Source organism: Pelobates fuscus, chromosome 7 (assembly GCF_036172605.1).
Source record: "Pelobates fuscus isolate aPelFus1 chromosome 7, aPelFus1.pri, whole genome shotgun sequence".
Lineage (NCBI taxonomy): Eukaryota > Metazoa > Chordata > Amphibia > Anura > Pelobatidae > Pelobates > Pelobates fuscus.
This window is the reverse complement of record NC_086323.1, coordinates 95,467,247-95,483,667: the sequence shown is the minus strand read 5'-3', so window position 1 is coordinate 95,483,667 and position 16,421 is coordinate 95,467,247. Positions and strand designations below refer to the sequence as shown.

At 38.5% G+C, this 16,421-nt stretch overlaps 1 protein-coding gene across 1 annotated transcript in view; it reads left to right on the top strand.

Moving 5' to 3' along the window:
* Positions 1-16,421, top strand: part of NCKIPSD (NCK interacting protein with SH3 domain) — a 105,505-nt gene that overhangs the window by 79,739 nt on the left and 9,345 nt on the right. The window contains exon 8 of the mRNA XM_063426225.1: positions 2,218-2,356. Within this exon, the coding sequence (XP_063282295.1) occupies positions 2,218-2,356 (139 nt within the window). The remainder of the gene's footprint in view (positions 1-2,217; positions 2,357-16,421) is intronic.

Genomic DNA, 16,421 nt, shown 5'->3' with positions numbered 1-16,421 from the left:
TGGCGCTGGAGGGGTTAAAACCCCTTTAGCAGCTTACCTTATTCCAGCGCCCAGCTCCCTCGGCGCTGGTGACCTCTCCTTCCCCGCCGTCAGTGGAGCCAAATGCGCATGCGGGGCAAGTGCCGCGCACGCATTCAAAGTGTCCATAGGAAAGCATTTCTTAATGCTTTCCTATGGACGCTCTGTGCGATGGATGCGAAATTCACATCCAGCGTCGCAGATGTGCCTCTAGTGGCTGTCCAGAAGAGGCTGGATTAACCCTAAATGTAAACATAGCTGTTTTTCTGAAACTGCTATGTTTGCATCTGAAGGGTTAAAACCTGAGGGACCTGGCACCCAGACCACTTAATTGAGCTGAAGTGGTCTGGGTGACCATATTGTCCCTTTAACCCCTTAAGGACCAAACTTTTGGAATAAAAGGGAATCATGACATGTCACACATGTCATGTGTCCTTAAGGGGTTAATATAATATAGCTCCCAACGACCACGTTGCTGCACAGTGTAAGGATTATACAAGAGCTAAAAGAATGAGAGACCTCAATGGATTTTACAAAAAGGTAGATTATATTCAAATATAGTAAAAAAATGAAAAAGATCTATATATATATATATATATATATATATATATATGAGCAGGGATGGCTAGCAGGTATCTGTTGTAATTGAATATATTGCATCAACGTTGGTGGAAGCGAGGGGGGGGGATTTAGCTGTCAAAGATGCGGCTTTTGCTGGTACTTTTTTGGATTTTCATGGATCACTTGTGGGTTAACACTGCTGCTGATGTCATGGCGGCCGGTAGTGGGTTATCATGGAGATCTATGATCCATGGTTCCCATGTGAGTGTGTATTGGGAGTATTGAGTGGCACTTTTCCTCTACATCTCTGATGTTTCAACTTTTTGTATCCATTCACTCATGGAATAGGGGTCAGCCCGTTCTCTTAAAAATGTTATGGAATACTCACATTGACTGTGTTGGAATTTCACTGACATTCCAATCAAGTCAAAAGATATACTAAGACAAAGTAATGACTACTTTGCCTTAGTATACTTAGTATACAGAGCTACTACAATCAAGTTTTATAATTCCTCCTGTATGGAAAAGGCATTGTCCATGATGGCTCCCACAACCTGTCAGGATCTTTCATTAACCTCTCACACATGGATGAAAGTACAACACTGACATAGGCTACTGGCAGAAAAGCACCAGGAGTTGAAGAGGACTTGCAGTAAGTACCACTATGGCAGTTTGCCATGAGGAACATGTTTAAGTAAGTAACCTGCCTTTCCCAGTGGCATAGCCACTGTCAGGAATCTTTGAAAAATATGCAATGACCACAGATGATGAGTCTTTAATATAGTTAGAGATAACTAGATGTCCTCCCTGAAGGTTCACCATATTGTATTGAATAAGGAGACAATGCAGATAATGTAACACCCATTTAGTGTTGAGTGAGCTGAGATCTGTTGGGTGAGCTTTAAATGCTACATGGACATGCGTCACATAAGTACTCCTCCAGAATTTTCTTATTAGCACAACTATGAAGTTGGAGTAGGACTGATTGCCTCTCAGATGGGAATGTGAGCCTAAATGTAGTGGTTGTGTATTTTTGCCTTTAAAGGAGAGTTGTTCCTATTATTTTATATGCATTGTGTATGTAATAGATTAAAGGAAATGGGATTACTCCCTGCATGTTTTGTGACAATAAATAAATGTATCTAAATGGTTGTTAATAATGATGGAAAAAACTAAAACATTTTAAGAGTTAAACTAGATAAACTTAGTAAAAGGATTGAGTGTCTCCAAGACACCTATACAACAGAAAATGGCAGCGAAACACATTAGTTAATGCATTCACCCTTCTCCACTGGGTATTCCCCAATTTAGTTGGATAATACCAGTTACCAATTAGTATATACCTAAATAAATGGGATACACCATCTTCATGTTGTGCAGTAAATATGGGTTGGAGAGTCTGTGTGACACACTCACACTTACTTCCGAGGCAGATAGAGCAGGGGATATATGGGAAACCACTTGCCTGTTGATACACCCCCTTCCCCCCACATACACACGGGGGATCTGGGGAATAATGCCAGTTTATACAGAATTTGGGATTCCTAGTTTTCTAATTACTTACATTTCTGTATTTTTTTTAGTCTGAAAGGTAAGTCATAACTAGTTTTGGCTTAATGTGATCTTGCTGTCTGATAGGAACACAGAGTCCCGTTACGGCTTTTGCTGCTAAAGTGTTTTGGAGCCATGTGTAACCTGGATGCTGCCATAATTTCTGCTCTTGTCAACTCAGTCCTTCCCATGGAACTGGCTCGAGACCTCCAAACAAACACACAGGGTATGTTCCATTTCTGAATTTCAATGTTAGCACTTCTGTCTGGCGTGTTAATTTGAATACAAGTGGTTATATTGTTACTGAAGAACATGATATCTAATGGAAATTTCCTTTCAGCAACACAGGGTGGACAAGCGCAATCATCCAAATCTTATTTAATAAAAAAAAAAAAAAGCGTACTCGCTGGGAATTTCCAAAATAAAGTGTCATGCCACATGACAAGTTCAGGTACATTAATAATACAGGAGATCTGTATTTTAAGGAACACTGCAAGAATCATACCCACAACTGCACACAGTGAGGGCATGTGGTCCAATCACATTTTTTTTTAGAGAAACATTACAGGCTTCCAGCACATGCAAGACAAGTGACACAGCACCAATCCACATTTTTTTTTTTTTTTTAAATGCATTAAATCTAATGCTTCTCTGTGAGAAACATTAACACAGTTCATGTCATCATGAAGTGATGAGGCCGAACATGATGGACCACAACAACAGTAATGCAAGGCTGCGCCAAAATGTATCAATGTGGACTACAGATAGTAAAAAGGCATATAAATAAGACTTATAAAAGTTCAAAATAAAATATAGAAAATAGTCCGAAAAGATTTAGAAGTTGCACTGTGGCAATAGATGTATTTTAAGGTGCTTTTGGTGATGGGGTCTCTTCTCTGTTTATAGTAGTCCAGTTGGTCCAAAGGGAATGGTGTCCAACTCTCAGGAAAAGGGATTTATAAAAACATTGTTGTTGTTTTCCATTCTTACTATAGAGGGTTAGAGGGTTACCCTCTGCTAGGCCGCTGCCCATCCACCTTTTTATTATTAGCGCTAACCTCCTTTCTTGTCCGAACATGATGTACATACAAAAATTGAACAACATATGGAACAAATGCTTGTAATTGCAGTCGGTCTGTTTTACATTGTCTATATAAAATTTTACATCTACGTGGCTTATGTACGCTAGACAATTACAGAAAACGCAGGGGTAGGCAACCTTTGGCACTTTAGGTGTTGTGGACTACATCTCCCCCGAAGCTTTGCCAGCAGTATGGCCGTTAGAGCATTATGGGAGTTGCTTACCCCTGCCCTAGGAAATTAGTGCTTTTTAAGTAAACCTTTTAAAATACTGCACCATGAATCTGCATGTGTTTTGGGCAGTTGAGTGTTAACTTTCGCTTGGAATAGGTCACTATTATTTTATTTCTGCTGGGCACCCCAACACTATTCCGCAGAGCCTGAGCATGGCTCAGTTCCACCTGAGTGCATCTAGTTTGTGTGTACTCCAATTATCCGTTCTCTGTATATATTTTCTCTTGTAGATTTTGCCTATGTATGTAAGCAAAGATTATTGATATTAGAACTGCTTTTATCATTTATATTTTGTTTACGCAACACACTTTTTCTCATTCGGTTCGAAGCTCTGCTGATTGATGTACAAGGTAAATAAGTTTTACAAAATTTAGTGTTAAGTTATCACGTTCTTTCCTATTGGTGTCTAAAGTTTGGAAAATGCCTTTATAAAGTTGAGTGTGCGTGTTAAATCGGTTTGTCTATAAGCTGCTCATATTGTGACAGAAACCTTGTGTTGCTCCTGAGAAGGAGTTTTGTTCTAATGCGAGGAATGTTGATTACATTGTTCCTCCGTTACACTTCATCATTTCTCCATTCCCAGCAAAGTAGCTCATAAATCATAGCAAACAGATTTAAAGCAAACAATATATTTTTGTTTTAAAACGTAAAATGAAATGGCATTAGCCTTCTATTTAAAATGACAAAGTGAACTGCAAGTGCCGTGAATATTGCGCAGAAATAACAAACAGGTCCCAGTTATCTTTCTTCATGATTGTGCAATCAGAAATGTATTCACAGTTCGCATGGACAGTTCCCATCCATAATTTATTTTCGCTCTTTCTTAATGCAGTTTTCCTTTACTAGAGAGGTCTCTTTATTTTACTGTCCTACCGCAGTCTGTCGTAATTGAATGCTGTTTCTGATACTCTTAGCTGTGGGCAATGAAACCACTAAGTTTCTTTAAATTTTTATAAACAACTAATACAGAAGTTTTTGTTTTCTCCTTGGGACATCGGGAAGAATTCTTTTTTTTTATTTTTTTTTTTTATTTTTTTTTTTTAAATCTTTCTTTTATTGAGGCATAGGTAAAATGGGTACAGAAAAGAAAAAGGGGATATATATTAAATTGTCACACATCCAAATTGCAATGATACACACATTGATCTATCCTCTGCGACATGGCAGCCTCGTTTTAAAGTTATACTATACAGGTTAAAAGGACACAGTAAAACAGTGGTAGTAGAGTAAAGGTAGTAAGCTAGATGTGTATTGAAAGGTACTTGGTGAATAGTAAATAAGTAGCTAGCTATGGCTAGAGAATCATCAGTTCCACCTAGAGTAGATAATTAAAAGGTCCACTTCATGAGCCTAACTCACTGGCAATACTAAAACACATAAATTGATCTTAACAAATGTGCCTGGCAAGACAATCTATGCTTAACAGAAGCAGAGTAAGAGACGTGATGAGGTGCCTGAAAGTGAGTACAAATTTGAATCAAATAACATAAAGTAAGTGCCAGCGAGAGTACTGTAGGTTAAACGTTAGCTGGCGTAATATATACGTTGCTGTACATGTTTGGAATAATACGTTGAAGGACCACTGGGTCTGCACCACTATTGATTATAACAGTTTGCTAGACTTGGTCACCAGGTCTCCAGGTTGGTTACGAGGGTGGATGCCTATGTATCGTGTGAGTTTGTCACACTGTCATGGCTGTTAAGTGATATCACAAATTATTTGCATTGCGTAAGAGCCTCGGCTAGGTAATGACCTATAATCCATCATTTAGCACTTGCATTCTTTTAAGATGCGCAATCATGGAACTACAAAGGCTTAAGATAATCTCCTATTTCCTAGCATAAGATAAAGACGTTAACACATTATAATTGCAGCAAAAGTAAGCTACTCTAGTAAGGAAAGGAATTGGGCGCTCACTATAGTAATAAACTTAGGATGATATTGGGCAGCAGTAACCAGTAGAAGGATTCCCGAGCTTGTGAGTGTTAGAGTATAAAAAGAAAGGAGGAGGAGACCGCGCCCTGGAATGTATAATTAAAAATCGTATACGTACACAAGTCTTTCGTGGTGTTATATATACAATTGACCTCTAAAACAAAAGGACATGAAGGAACAATAGTGCAATATGTTATATTCAGTGAGTAAGTGTTCGAGTACTCTTATATGGTATCACTCACATTTGCCAGAGCCAACTCAGAAATCTGCATTTTCCTTTTATGTAAGGTTTATCACCTTTCCTGTTTTATATTATATAATATGCTTGATGCCACCATATGCACTTAATAGTCATTTGTCCATTTCAAATTTTTATTTGTTTTATGTCACTATATGCACATAAAAACTCTTAAAAAAATTGGAATTTAAAATGCACAAATAGTATTAAGAGTTTCACTATGAATTCGGGATCTAATTCTCATCTTTTAAATTTTTTCTTATATTTTTATATTTATTTCTTTGCCTTCCACAGTGGAACACATAGATTACCACTCTATTAAACGCGGCGTCACTTCCGGTGTGACTTGTGCGTTCCAATAGTGTTTACAGGAAACAGAAAATGATACCTGTCGTACACCATGAGATAATTACCATTAATAGACTACCTATATAAAGGAATGCAACCAGGACTTAACCCACAATTCTGAAGAAGAAGCCTCCACAGGTGAAACGCGTAAAGTGGGACTCTTTTAAAGACACTACATAGATTTTTATTGCTTTTGTTAATAAATGGTACATTTTCGACGTTTAAAATTTTTTTACTCTATATCTTCGATTTTTTTTTTTATTTCCTGGTTACCATCATATTTCCAGGTGGGAATTATACCACCCATGCTGTACACACTAGAGCAAGTTCATGTGAGTACATTACTTTACTTTATTTTCTTTTTAACATCTATAAGTACTTACTTCACTATTGGATTATTTCTCTGTCTCTTTTTATATATGACCTACATACTGCACTTTGCCTGAGACTACCAAAGATGCCAATTTCTGCATATATCCTTAGACGGGGATTGTTCCATCCACGTGCACGAACAGCTGAACTCTGAGTTTGCTCTGGCAAATGTGAGTGATACCATATAAGAGTATTCGAACACTTACTCACTGAATATAACATATTGCACTATTGTTCCTTCATGTCCTTTTGTTTTTGAGGTCAATTGTATATATAACACCACAAAAGACTTGTGTACGTTTACGATTTTTAATTCTACATTCTGGGGCGCGGTCTCCTCCTCCTTTCTTTCTATACTCTAGCAAGATGGTGATCGAGATGAGCAAATAAAGAAAACCTGGAGAGGTAGGCCGTCCAGGGCCGTCCAGTAAGCGAGTCCCGGTATTGGCTATCTGGGGGCTTAATGGGTGCTGGATCGAGTCAGCTGATGCCCTGGTTCGGTGGTAGGTGAAGGGTGTTGAGCGGCATTATGAGTCAGAGTCCGAACAGTGCCCCCCCCCGTCGCCCCGGCCATCCTGAAGTCCTGCATCCATTGTCCACGAACTTGGGAGCTCATGCTAGAGACAGAGTTCTTCCCTGTAGTCGATGTCCTGGGATCGTATCCCTGTTGGTCTTCGGCCCGGGTAGGCCGCGTGTGTGTAATTGTAACGCTGTTGAGGAACAGGAGCCCAGAAGGTGTCAAAGATCTCTGACAGACAGTGTTGTTTCTGCCCACATGTGCCCTGTCTAGGGCATGCGTCGGTGCACGAAAGCTGCAGTGGGGACCGGGATAACCCTCACCAGTCCGGGGCAGGGAGGGGGAGACAGCTATGTGCCTAGAACACTAGAACTGTGAGAGCGGCCGTCTCACCCCAGCTCAAGCTTGAGTAGGCCTCAGAGAAAACAATAACTATCCCTTACTAAGATAGTGAGTGATATACTAAAGTGCCTGAATAAAAGCAGCTCAACACAAAAAGTGGAATACCTTAATCCACAATAAAGTGCAAAATATAAGAATAAAAAGGTATAAACAATATACCAGCGAGTGGAGTGCTATAATGAATATTAATATAAATAATGAGGGGGTATACTCACCCCTCCAACATAGTGATACAATGTGTCCAAATGTACATACAAAGTAAAACAACAAAAAGAGAGAATCTAGTGCAGATGGTTTACAAAAATGAATAATAGTAGCAATTGGTTGAAACCACTCACGTGGGTTGGAGCCTCAAGAGCAAAAAGGAGTCACTTACGGAGCAAATAGCTTATAGGCTCCAACCCACGTGAGTGGTTTCAACCAATTGCTACTATTATTCATTTTTTATTTTTGTAAACCATCTGCACTATATTCTCTCTTTTTGTTGTTTTACTTTTGTATGTACATTTGGACACATTGTATCACTATGTTGGAGGGGTGAGTATACCCCCTCATTATTTATATTAATATTCATTATAGCGCTCCACTCGCTGGTATATTGTTTATACCTTTTTATTCTTATATTGAGTAGGCCTCAGTCCGGGTAATCCAGCTCTGAATGGGCTTGTGTTGGGTATCACCGGGTTCACCAGTGTCTGCTTAGCAAGATGAGTACCTCTTAGGGTCATATTAGCATGTGGCCCGCAGTTAGCTCTGGAATTTAGGTAACAGAGTCTGGAGCTCAGACGAGACACGCCTGATCCGTTCAGCAGTCAGGCTCCGCCCCTGGGAAGAATTCTTAATGCTGATTTGGGCATTGGGAAATCACAATGCATTCCTTGTCAAATCTGTTCATTTCTTAGTTAATAAGAAAATATATGTATATTGAAGGGACCCTCAATGTACCATTAGAACTTATGCTCCATTCACAATGTACAGTGCATTAGGTATCCTCTGTTCCGTTGTGCTTTTGTTTTACTGCAGCTGTAAGCCCAACCATTCACTCAGATATTTATCACAGGGGAAGCCATGTTTCTCCTTTTCATAAAAGTACAGGTATGGAGTATGCTCACTGGGTGAATATACACAAGTCAAACACCATACGTTTCTATGTGGTTACCTTATAGCTTTCTGTGGAGGAGCTTGAACTGCACTCGTATCTATAGCTCCATTTCTAAAAACAATCTATACGCTGATAACTGGCTAGTATCTATCTGGGGTTTTTGCCTCCCTTTGTAGTCTAGCACTCTGTTTTCACAGAAAAACATTACCTTTAATTGTACTTTAATTGTAAGCTTTCTGCTGTTGGTGCCCTCAGCATTTGAGAACCATCACTTTTTTTTTGACTGTACAATGAAAGGTTTCACTCAAATAAGCATTTAAGAATAGAAACTGCAAGATTTTTGCATAGTGGACAATACAGCAGAACCCCTGATGGCTCTTTTAGTTTCTGCTTTCATAGATTTTTATTCACTATTCTTTAATAGGAGCGTGGAGATAAAGTGCAGTCTTTATGTATGTATTGTTCTGTCAATGTTCGTCACCGAATGATAAAAGCCCGAGCGTTCCCCTGATGTGCCATACATTTCACGGACGCCTGTCCACAGTCTAAATCTATAGAACCTGATTACGTGTAAATCATCACACGACATGAAGGCACATGCTTTTCGCGTAAATAAATGATCGAGAAGCTGCAGTTTCCTTGTGAGATAGAAAGGTTTGTACTAATAATCTGGGAGAAATGAAAGGTAAATGTATAAATCATAGACAGCCGTTCAGAGCGTAACACTGATAACTATTGTACCTAGAATGAAAAAATCCTTGAAGCTGTAGGTGTGTTTTGTCAAGGAGCTTGTAATGTTTTATTTGGTGAATTTATCACCTAATTTTTGTAATTATTGCTGATTTGTATTTGGTTATAAATATTAATGACATTGGGGGCACATTCCTCTATTTGCTACTTTGTTCTGATTTAATGTGATGCTTTTATGATTCAGAAAGTATGTGGTAATCAGCTTGGCCAAGGTCATAGGTTGGTGGCAAATCAACTAGTCATATGCTTTTAGGGCCTGGTGCCCTTAACCTTTTCATCTGGATAATCATAATTATCATTAAAATATTATCTTTAGCTATGAAATTATATAAATGCCAAGTGCTACTTGGTTAATATTATAATTGTTTTGTTTTGTTTTTTTGGCAAGAGCCTGATTGGTGAGCAGCACATATAATGCATTGCACACATCACCAGCATGCTGACAGTTAACAAATAGACAGGAGGGAGCAATTCTTTTACGATGGCTGCGCAAAGGGTCAGAGGTGACTCACAGTAAGAGGTCACTGGAGCTTGACTCTACAGTCTGAGTGCTGAGCACATACTATTCATGTTACAGCTCCAAAAAGGCACATGAAGAATATTAAAACTAAATACAATAGGTTTGTACAAATACATTCTATTTCCTGCCCAATTCCAAAAATTTGCTCTCCTCCTTTCGTCTGTAGGAATAATGGCACATGCAAACCAAAGTCTGTCTTCTTATGCCTGTCTTTAACAAAAGGCAGGAAGGAATCATAAACGCTACATAAGTAGCACTTCTAATTTTGAAAGGGGGGGGGGGGGTAGAGGGGATGTTTATATTCTTGTTTTGTTTTTTCTCCTTTGATGTATTGATATAAGGTGACCTTGACTCTCAGACAAGCTAATCTAATTGTAGTCTTTGGAATCAGTGGCTGGCGGCTGCATCTCTTACTTCGTCATAATCCATTTTACTCTTCTTGAAACAGTCTGTGGCCTTGTTCAATAAAGGAATATGAAATCTTAAGTCCTTCCACTCCCGGGATCACAATCGAATAGTTAATAAGGCTAAGCCAACTGGTTAAATGGTGTAAGGTCTTTTTGAAGTATGGAAGTTCTACCTTGGGAACAGGTTGTCATGCACTTTTGGCAAATACACATTACCACTTATCCTGCGATAATATGAAAATGTTATGTGACTGGAATCTGTGTTAATTGCTTGAAATGCTTACTCCATTGGAGTGTAAACATCTTGCCACTAATCCCTAAAGTTAATTCCCTGAATTCCCTTTGAATTAGTGTTTTAATGCCAAATTTGTGACTTGCAAGAGGGGCAGATTCCCACATGAATGTTTGTTTTTCTGTGCAGTGGAGACAAGAGGAGACTGACAAAGTCTTTGAACAGTTTATAATATAGAAAGTTTGTATCATCCATCCTGGTGTCTGTGTGAGGAATAGATAGGGTAATCCGTTGCTGACATCCTCTCGTAAAGGACATTCTGCACCCCTTACTTTACTACTTACTTTAATTTTTAGTTTTACACTTCTTTACTTTGTATGTGGGCCTGATTTTCCATATTTAGCTTCTTGTCATCTTGTCAGCAGTTTAAACTTGTTTTTTGATATGTAGACCTAGTTAAATGTTTTAACAGAAGCCAAGAAATGGGAAGTACATTAACAATTAACATGAAGTACATTGTGTATGCTCGTAATGCAATCTGGAATCTCAAACCGTACATTATGGGTGCACTATGGTGCAATCAACAGATTATTAGGGGGGCTCTTTTCTTCCAGGAAATTTGGCAAAATTAAAACTATGCGTAATCAGTTTGGCTGAATTTCACTGTTTAGTAATAGTCAAATACGTATTATAGTGAAATGAATTATGCGGCAATCTAACCACTACTGGAGCTGAATAGTCAAGGACTTCCTAGAAAATCATCTCACTGTTTCCAAGTATATTACTTAAGTTTGGTCTTAGCGGAGTAATGGTACATGGCTCTAACAATTGATAAATTGCATAATTTGCTAAAATAATGGCAAATGTTCTGCAAATTAAATATTTTATACTATCAGGTAAGAGGAAAGACAGCCTGCTGATAAATGGCCAAATTTCTACAATTCTTTTTCTAGTCATTAGAAATATTTTCCCCTCCCCTTCTAAATGTAATAAAATAAGCACATTTGAGGATAGCGGATACATTTGCTCTCAAATCATATAAAGTGTATACCCTGGCTGCTAGGAATACATGTGCAGTGCATTCTAGGGAAATAAGTGCTTTGTATATAGCTACCTTCCCAGCACAGGTACAGTACAGATTTGAGGATGTACGTGAATAAACTAGGTATCAGGTAGAAAGATATCTATATATCTTCTGTTTAGCTTATAGCGTACATTTTCCCACCACTGTTTGCAATAATTAACTACATTCCTGTCTCATCTTCTTTATTTATAACTAGTTACAGACTAAGATTATTCCCATGGCATGCAAACGTCTATAGCGGGCCATTCTCAGCACTGCCACCTTTGTAACATCTTAATTGTGTCATGTAGGCTTTAACTATTGTGAATTACATGGCACAGATTCCAGATCAGGACTCCTTTGATATAAATTGCATCGTTATAGGGAGTGGAGTCTCATGTGGATTCCCATCTAGGTCCCACCCAGCACTAAGGACTGCACCCCTGTGCATATTCTCCAACCTTTGAACCCTAGAATCTATGCGCCTGACTATAAACAGGGATGGAGGTACAGAACATGTTCCCACAGAGCCCCTCTTTCCACTGTTCTATGAGTATTATCACTCAATGCCTTGTGAGGGCGTTCAGCAGCTCCTACTGAAATTTTTAGGTCCACATAAAAATGTTTACAGTCGTGTTACTTTGGGATAACTGGTTCACACAAGCCACTCCAATTATCCCTAAAGGCGCATGAAATAGAACTTCTTTCTTGCCCTTTCCATTGCTAATTGCATTTGTTGCTGGTTTGTACATGCTGCTTGCCTTTTCTGATGCTTTCTATATCAAAAAGCTATCAATAATGTATGCACAGGGACACCAGCTGAGAGAAATGTATTGTAGCTGATAGGAAATCATTGAAATTAATAACTGAGCCATGTGGCTTTCATGGAGCTGTAATGTTGTTTCTAACAATAGATCTCATATATATCTTGTAAAGCCTTCCATCAGTCAGTTTTCTTTAAACTTTGGAATGGATTTTAGGATTTTATCACCTAAGCAATGGTAGAATATCAAGAAATGACAAGATAGCAGAATTTCAAGCAGATGTCCATTGCTGTCATTCATAGCCCCTTCTGATCTAATTATACTTTTTGACACATTTTCTCAATTTTGGCCTCTTCTGGTCTAGATTATGGCAGCTTTTCATCATGATTCTGAAGAATAACACTCTCTTTTAAGGCAAATCTTTCACTCAGGCATGTATATAGGTGATACATTTTCCAAACAAAACGAATACCACACCCCTGGAAATCTGTACTTTTCCAACAATACAATTGCATGTGCAAAAAAATCAAGTCTGAACACATCCCCTTTTGCTCTGCAAATTTTATAAAAGCAAGGGAAAAGTTTTGAGGGGCAGGGGGGCACATCTGTACTCAAGCTGTACTTGAATCCACTAAGAATTGGGAAGTTAAGATGGGATTGTGAATGGATATGTGTGGCAAAAAGTAAATAGTGTGCTTGAGTATCCTTTAGTGTGACAGTTTTGGATATATTTCCCTTTTTCATTTTTTTAAATTGTTTGACTTGAATTAGTGGTGTGCTTCTCATTATGTGACATGTAATGCATGACCTGTAAGTGTTGAAAATAGGTTTCAATTCTAGAAATATGAAGTATTCCTAAAGTCAGGACAATTGCACACTTTGTGAGATAGTCTTCACTATAATGTGATTTTATAGTAATCTGGTTCATGCTGGTTCTCTATGCCTTTGTGCACTGTTATGTTTTATGTGCTCTGAAAGTGGCTTTGGCACCCCCAAAACTATTTTGAGAATTTCACAAGTGTAAAACTGTTATGGAATGCTCACAAAGACTGTGAAATAATATAATTTTCAAGATAGCCCCTGCTTTGTCTTATGGTAAATCTCTAACATGACAAAAGGTGGAGATACCATTGTCAAGTTTTGTTACTTCCCGCAGCATTTTGCCCTGCATAGGCGCTAGTCTCCAAATGCTTTCCTATGGGGAAAATATTGGTTTCCCTGAGATCATTGTCTTAATAACATCAGCCAAGAATGTGGACGGCAGCATGGAGACCAATATTGCGAGGGAGAAAAGATGAGTAAAATACCACCCAAAAAAGTATAAAAAAATATTTCATCTTCCTTAAAGGAACACTATAGTCACCTAAATTACTTTAGCTAAATAAAGCAGTTTTAGTGTATAGATCATTCCCCTGCAATTTCACTGCTCAATTCACTGTCATTTAGGAGTTAAATCACTGTTTCTGTTTATGCAGCCCTAGCCACACCTCCCCTGGCTATGATTGACAGAGCCTGCATGAAAAAAAAACTGGTTTCACTTTCAAACAGATGTAATTTACCTTAAATAATTGTATCTCAATCTCTAAATTGAACTTGAATCACATACAGGAGGCTCTTGTAGGGTATAGCAAGCTATTAACATAGCAGGGGATAAGAAAATCTTAATTAAACAGAACTTGCAATAAAGAAAGCCTAAATAGGGCTCTCTATACAGGAAGTGTTTATGGAAGGCTGTGCAAGTCACATGCAGGGAGGTGTGACTAGGGTTCATGAACAAAGGGATTTAACTCCTAAATGGCAGAGGATTGAGCAGTGAGGCTGCAGGGGCATGTTCTATACACCAAAACTGCTTAATTAAGCTGAAGTTGTTCAGGTGACTATAGTGTCCCTTTAAACAGCCACCAGGGCACTGTAGCATTAGGAATAAACATTTGTTTTCCTAATACTATAGTGTTCTTAAAGGGACACTATAGTCACCAGTGCAACTACATGTATTAAATAAGATAGAAAAAGTGCATCTATGCCTCATACAAGAGGAGGAATAGGACGCACTGAGGTCAGAGTGATGGTTCCAGATCCACCAAATAGGGCTTGTACCCGAAATAAAGTTATAAAGTCAACGAAAAATTATTCGAAACTCAAAAAAATGAGAGTCGAAGTCTGGTTTTAATATATTTAAGAATACTATACAGTATAAATGTATCTCCTGGCCCAACCATCGGCACTGAGTATATACAATTAGAAGGAGGAAAGCAGCCCCCTGATATTGGCATATAAAGATCCAGTATACAATGATACTTATCCAATTTGTGTCTCCAAAAATAAAAACAAAAAAGATTTATTGTAATTCATTCACAGTTAAATGGAGACAACAAAACTTGGAATTAAAAGGATATGCCAAATAATTAATCAAAGTGAGGAGTCTATGGGTGCCATAACCCACTCTGCCGGACCTAGCAGTGATGAATCTCTAGGTCAGGTTGAGTGGATGGATGTAGTGGCAATCAATGTGTAGGTATACAGGCAATTAAGGAAGCACAAGTGAGTGTCTATAGTGGCAATGACTGCACCCTGTAACACCTAGTTAGAACACATATATAGTCATAACTTAAGCTGTCTCTCCTGAAAATCAAAGGAGGGAATTCTCACTTAATAAGCCAATATTACAATAGCAGGTACAGTTGGAGAAGCAAAAGTATAGTCCCTACTACTCCTAAGATAGACACCTTCAAGGGTGTTCTATACTATCCCTATAGGAAAGAGAGAGGTGACAGGCAGAGATTACCTAAATGTGTATCTGCTAAATAAATATATGAGTCCATAGACATGGATATGATCCCTATCCCTCCTAAGGTAGACACCTTTGAGGGTGTTCTATTCAATCCCTAATAGGAAAAAAGGAGACAGCAAAATAGAAATTGCCTAGAGGGTGTATCTGCAACATAGGCAAAAATCCGTAGAAAGTAGAGGTGTATACCCTGCAACTCCTAGAAAACACCTTCGAGGGTGTTCTATGCTGTCCCTATCAAAAGGAGGGAGAAAACAACTAGAGGCAGCTATATGGCTACAGACAAGACTCCATCAGTGCTGAGAGTTTAAAGTGAATTAAATAAAACACCTAGTGCTACCATAGTGACATACTGTGAAAATAAAATAAAAATAAAATGACTAAGGTTTAGACCTTAGTCATTTTATTTTATTTTCACAGTATGTCACTATGGTAGCACTAGGTGTTTTATTTAATTCACTTTAAACTCTCAGCACTGATGGAGTCTTGTCTGTAGCCATATAGCTGCCTCTATTTGTTTTCTCCCTCCTTTTGATAGGGACAGCATAGAACACCCTCGAAGGTGTTTTCTAGGAGTTGCAGGGTATACACCTCTACTTTCTACGGATTTTTGCCTATGTTGCAGATACACCCTCTAGGCAATTTCTATTTTGCTGTCTCCTTTTTTCCTATTAGGGATTGAATAGAACACCCTCAAAGGTGTCTACCTTAGGAGGGATAGGGATCATATCCATGTCTATGGACTCATATATTTATTTAGCAGATACACATTTAGGTAATCTCTGCCTGTCACCTCTCTCTTTCCTATAGGGATAGTATAGAACACCCTTGAAGGTGTCTATCTTAGGAGTAGTAGGGACTATACTTTTGCTTCTCCAACTGTACCTGCTATTGTAATATTGGCTTATTAAGTGAGAATTCCCTCCTTTGATTTTCAGGAGAGACAGCTTAAGTTATGACTATATATGTGTTCTAACTAGGTGTTACAGGGTGGAGTCATTGCCACTATAGACACTCACTTGTGCTTCCTTAATTGCCTGTACACCTACACATTGATTGCCACTACATCCATCCACTCAACCTGACCTAGAGATTCATCACTGCTAGGTCCGGCAGAGTGGGTTATGGCACCCATAGACTCCTCACTTTGATTAATTATTTGGCATATCCTTTTAATTCCAAGTTTTGTTGTCTCCATTTAACTGTGAATGAATTACAATAAATCTTTTTTGTTTTTATTTTTGGAGACACAAATTGGATAAGTATCATTGTATACTGGATCTTTATATGCCAATATCAGGGGGCTGCTTTCCTCCTTCTAATTGTATATACTCAGTGCCGATGGTTGGGCCAGGAGATACATTTATACTGTATAGTACAACTACATGTATTCCTGACCCTATAGTGTTAACACGACAATCTAGCCCCCCTGGGCCCCTGATGCCTCCATAAATATATTAAATATCTTACTGTATTCAAGCCAGAAGCTGTAAATCTGCATGCTGTTAGACTCCGGAAAAACAAGCAGTCTGCAAACA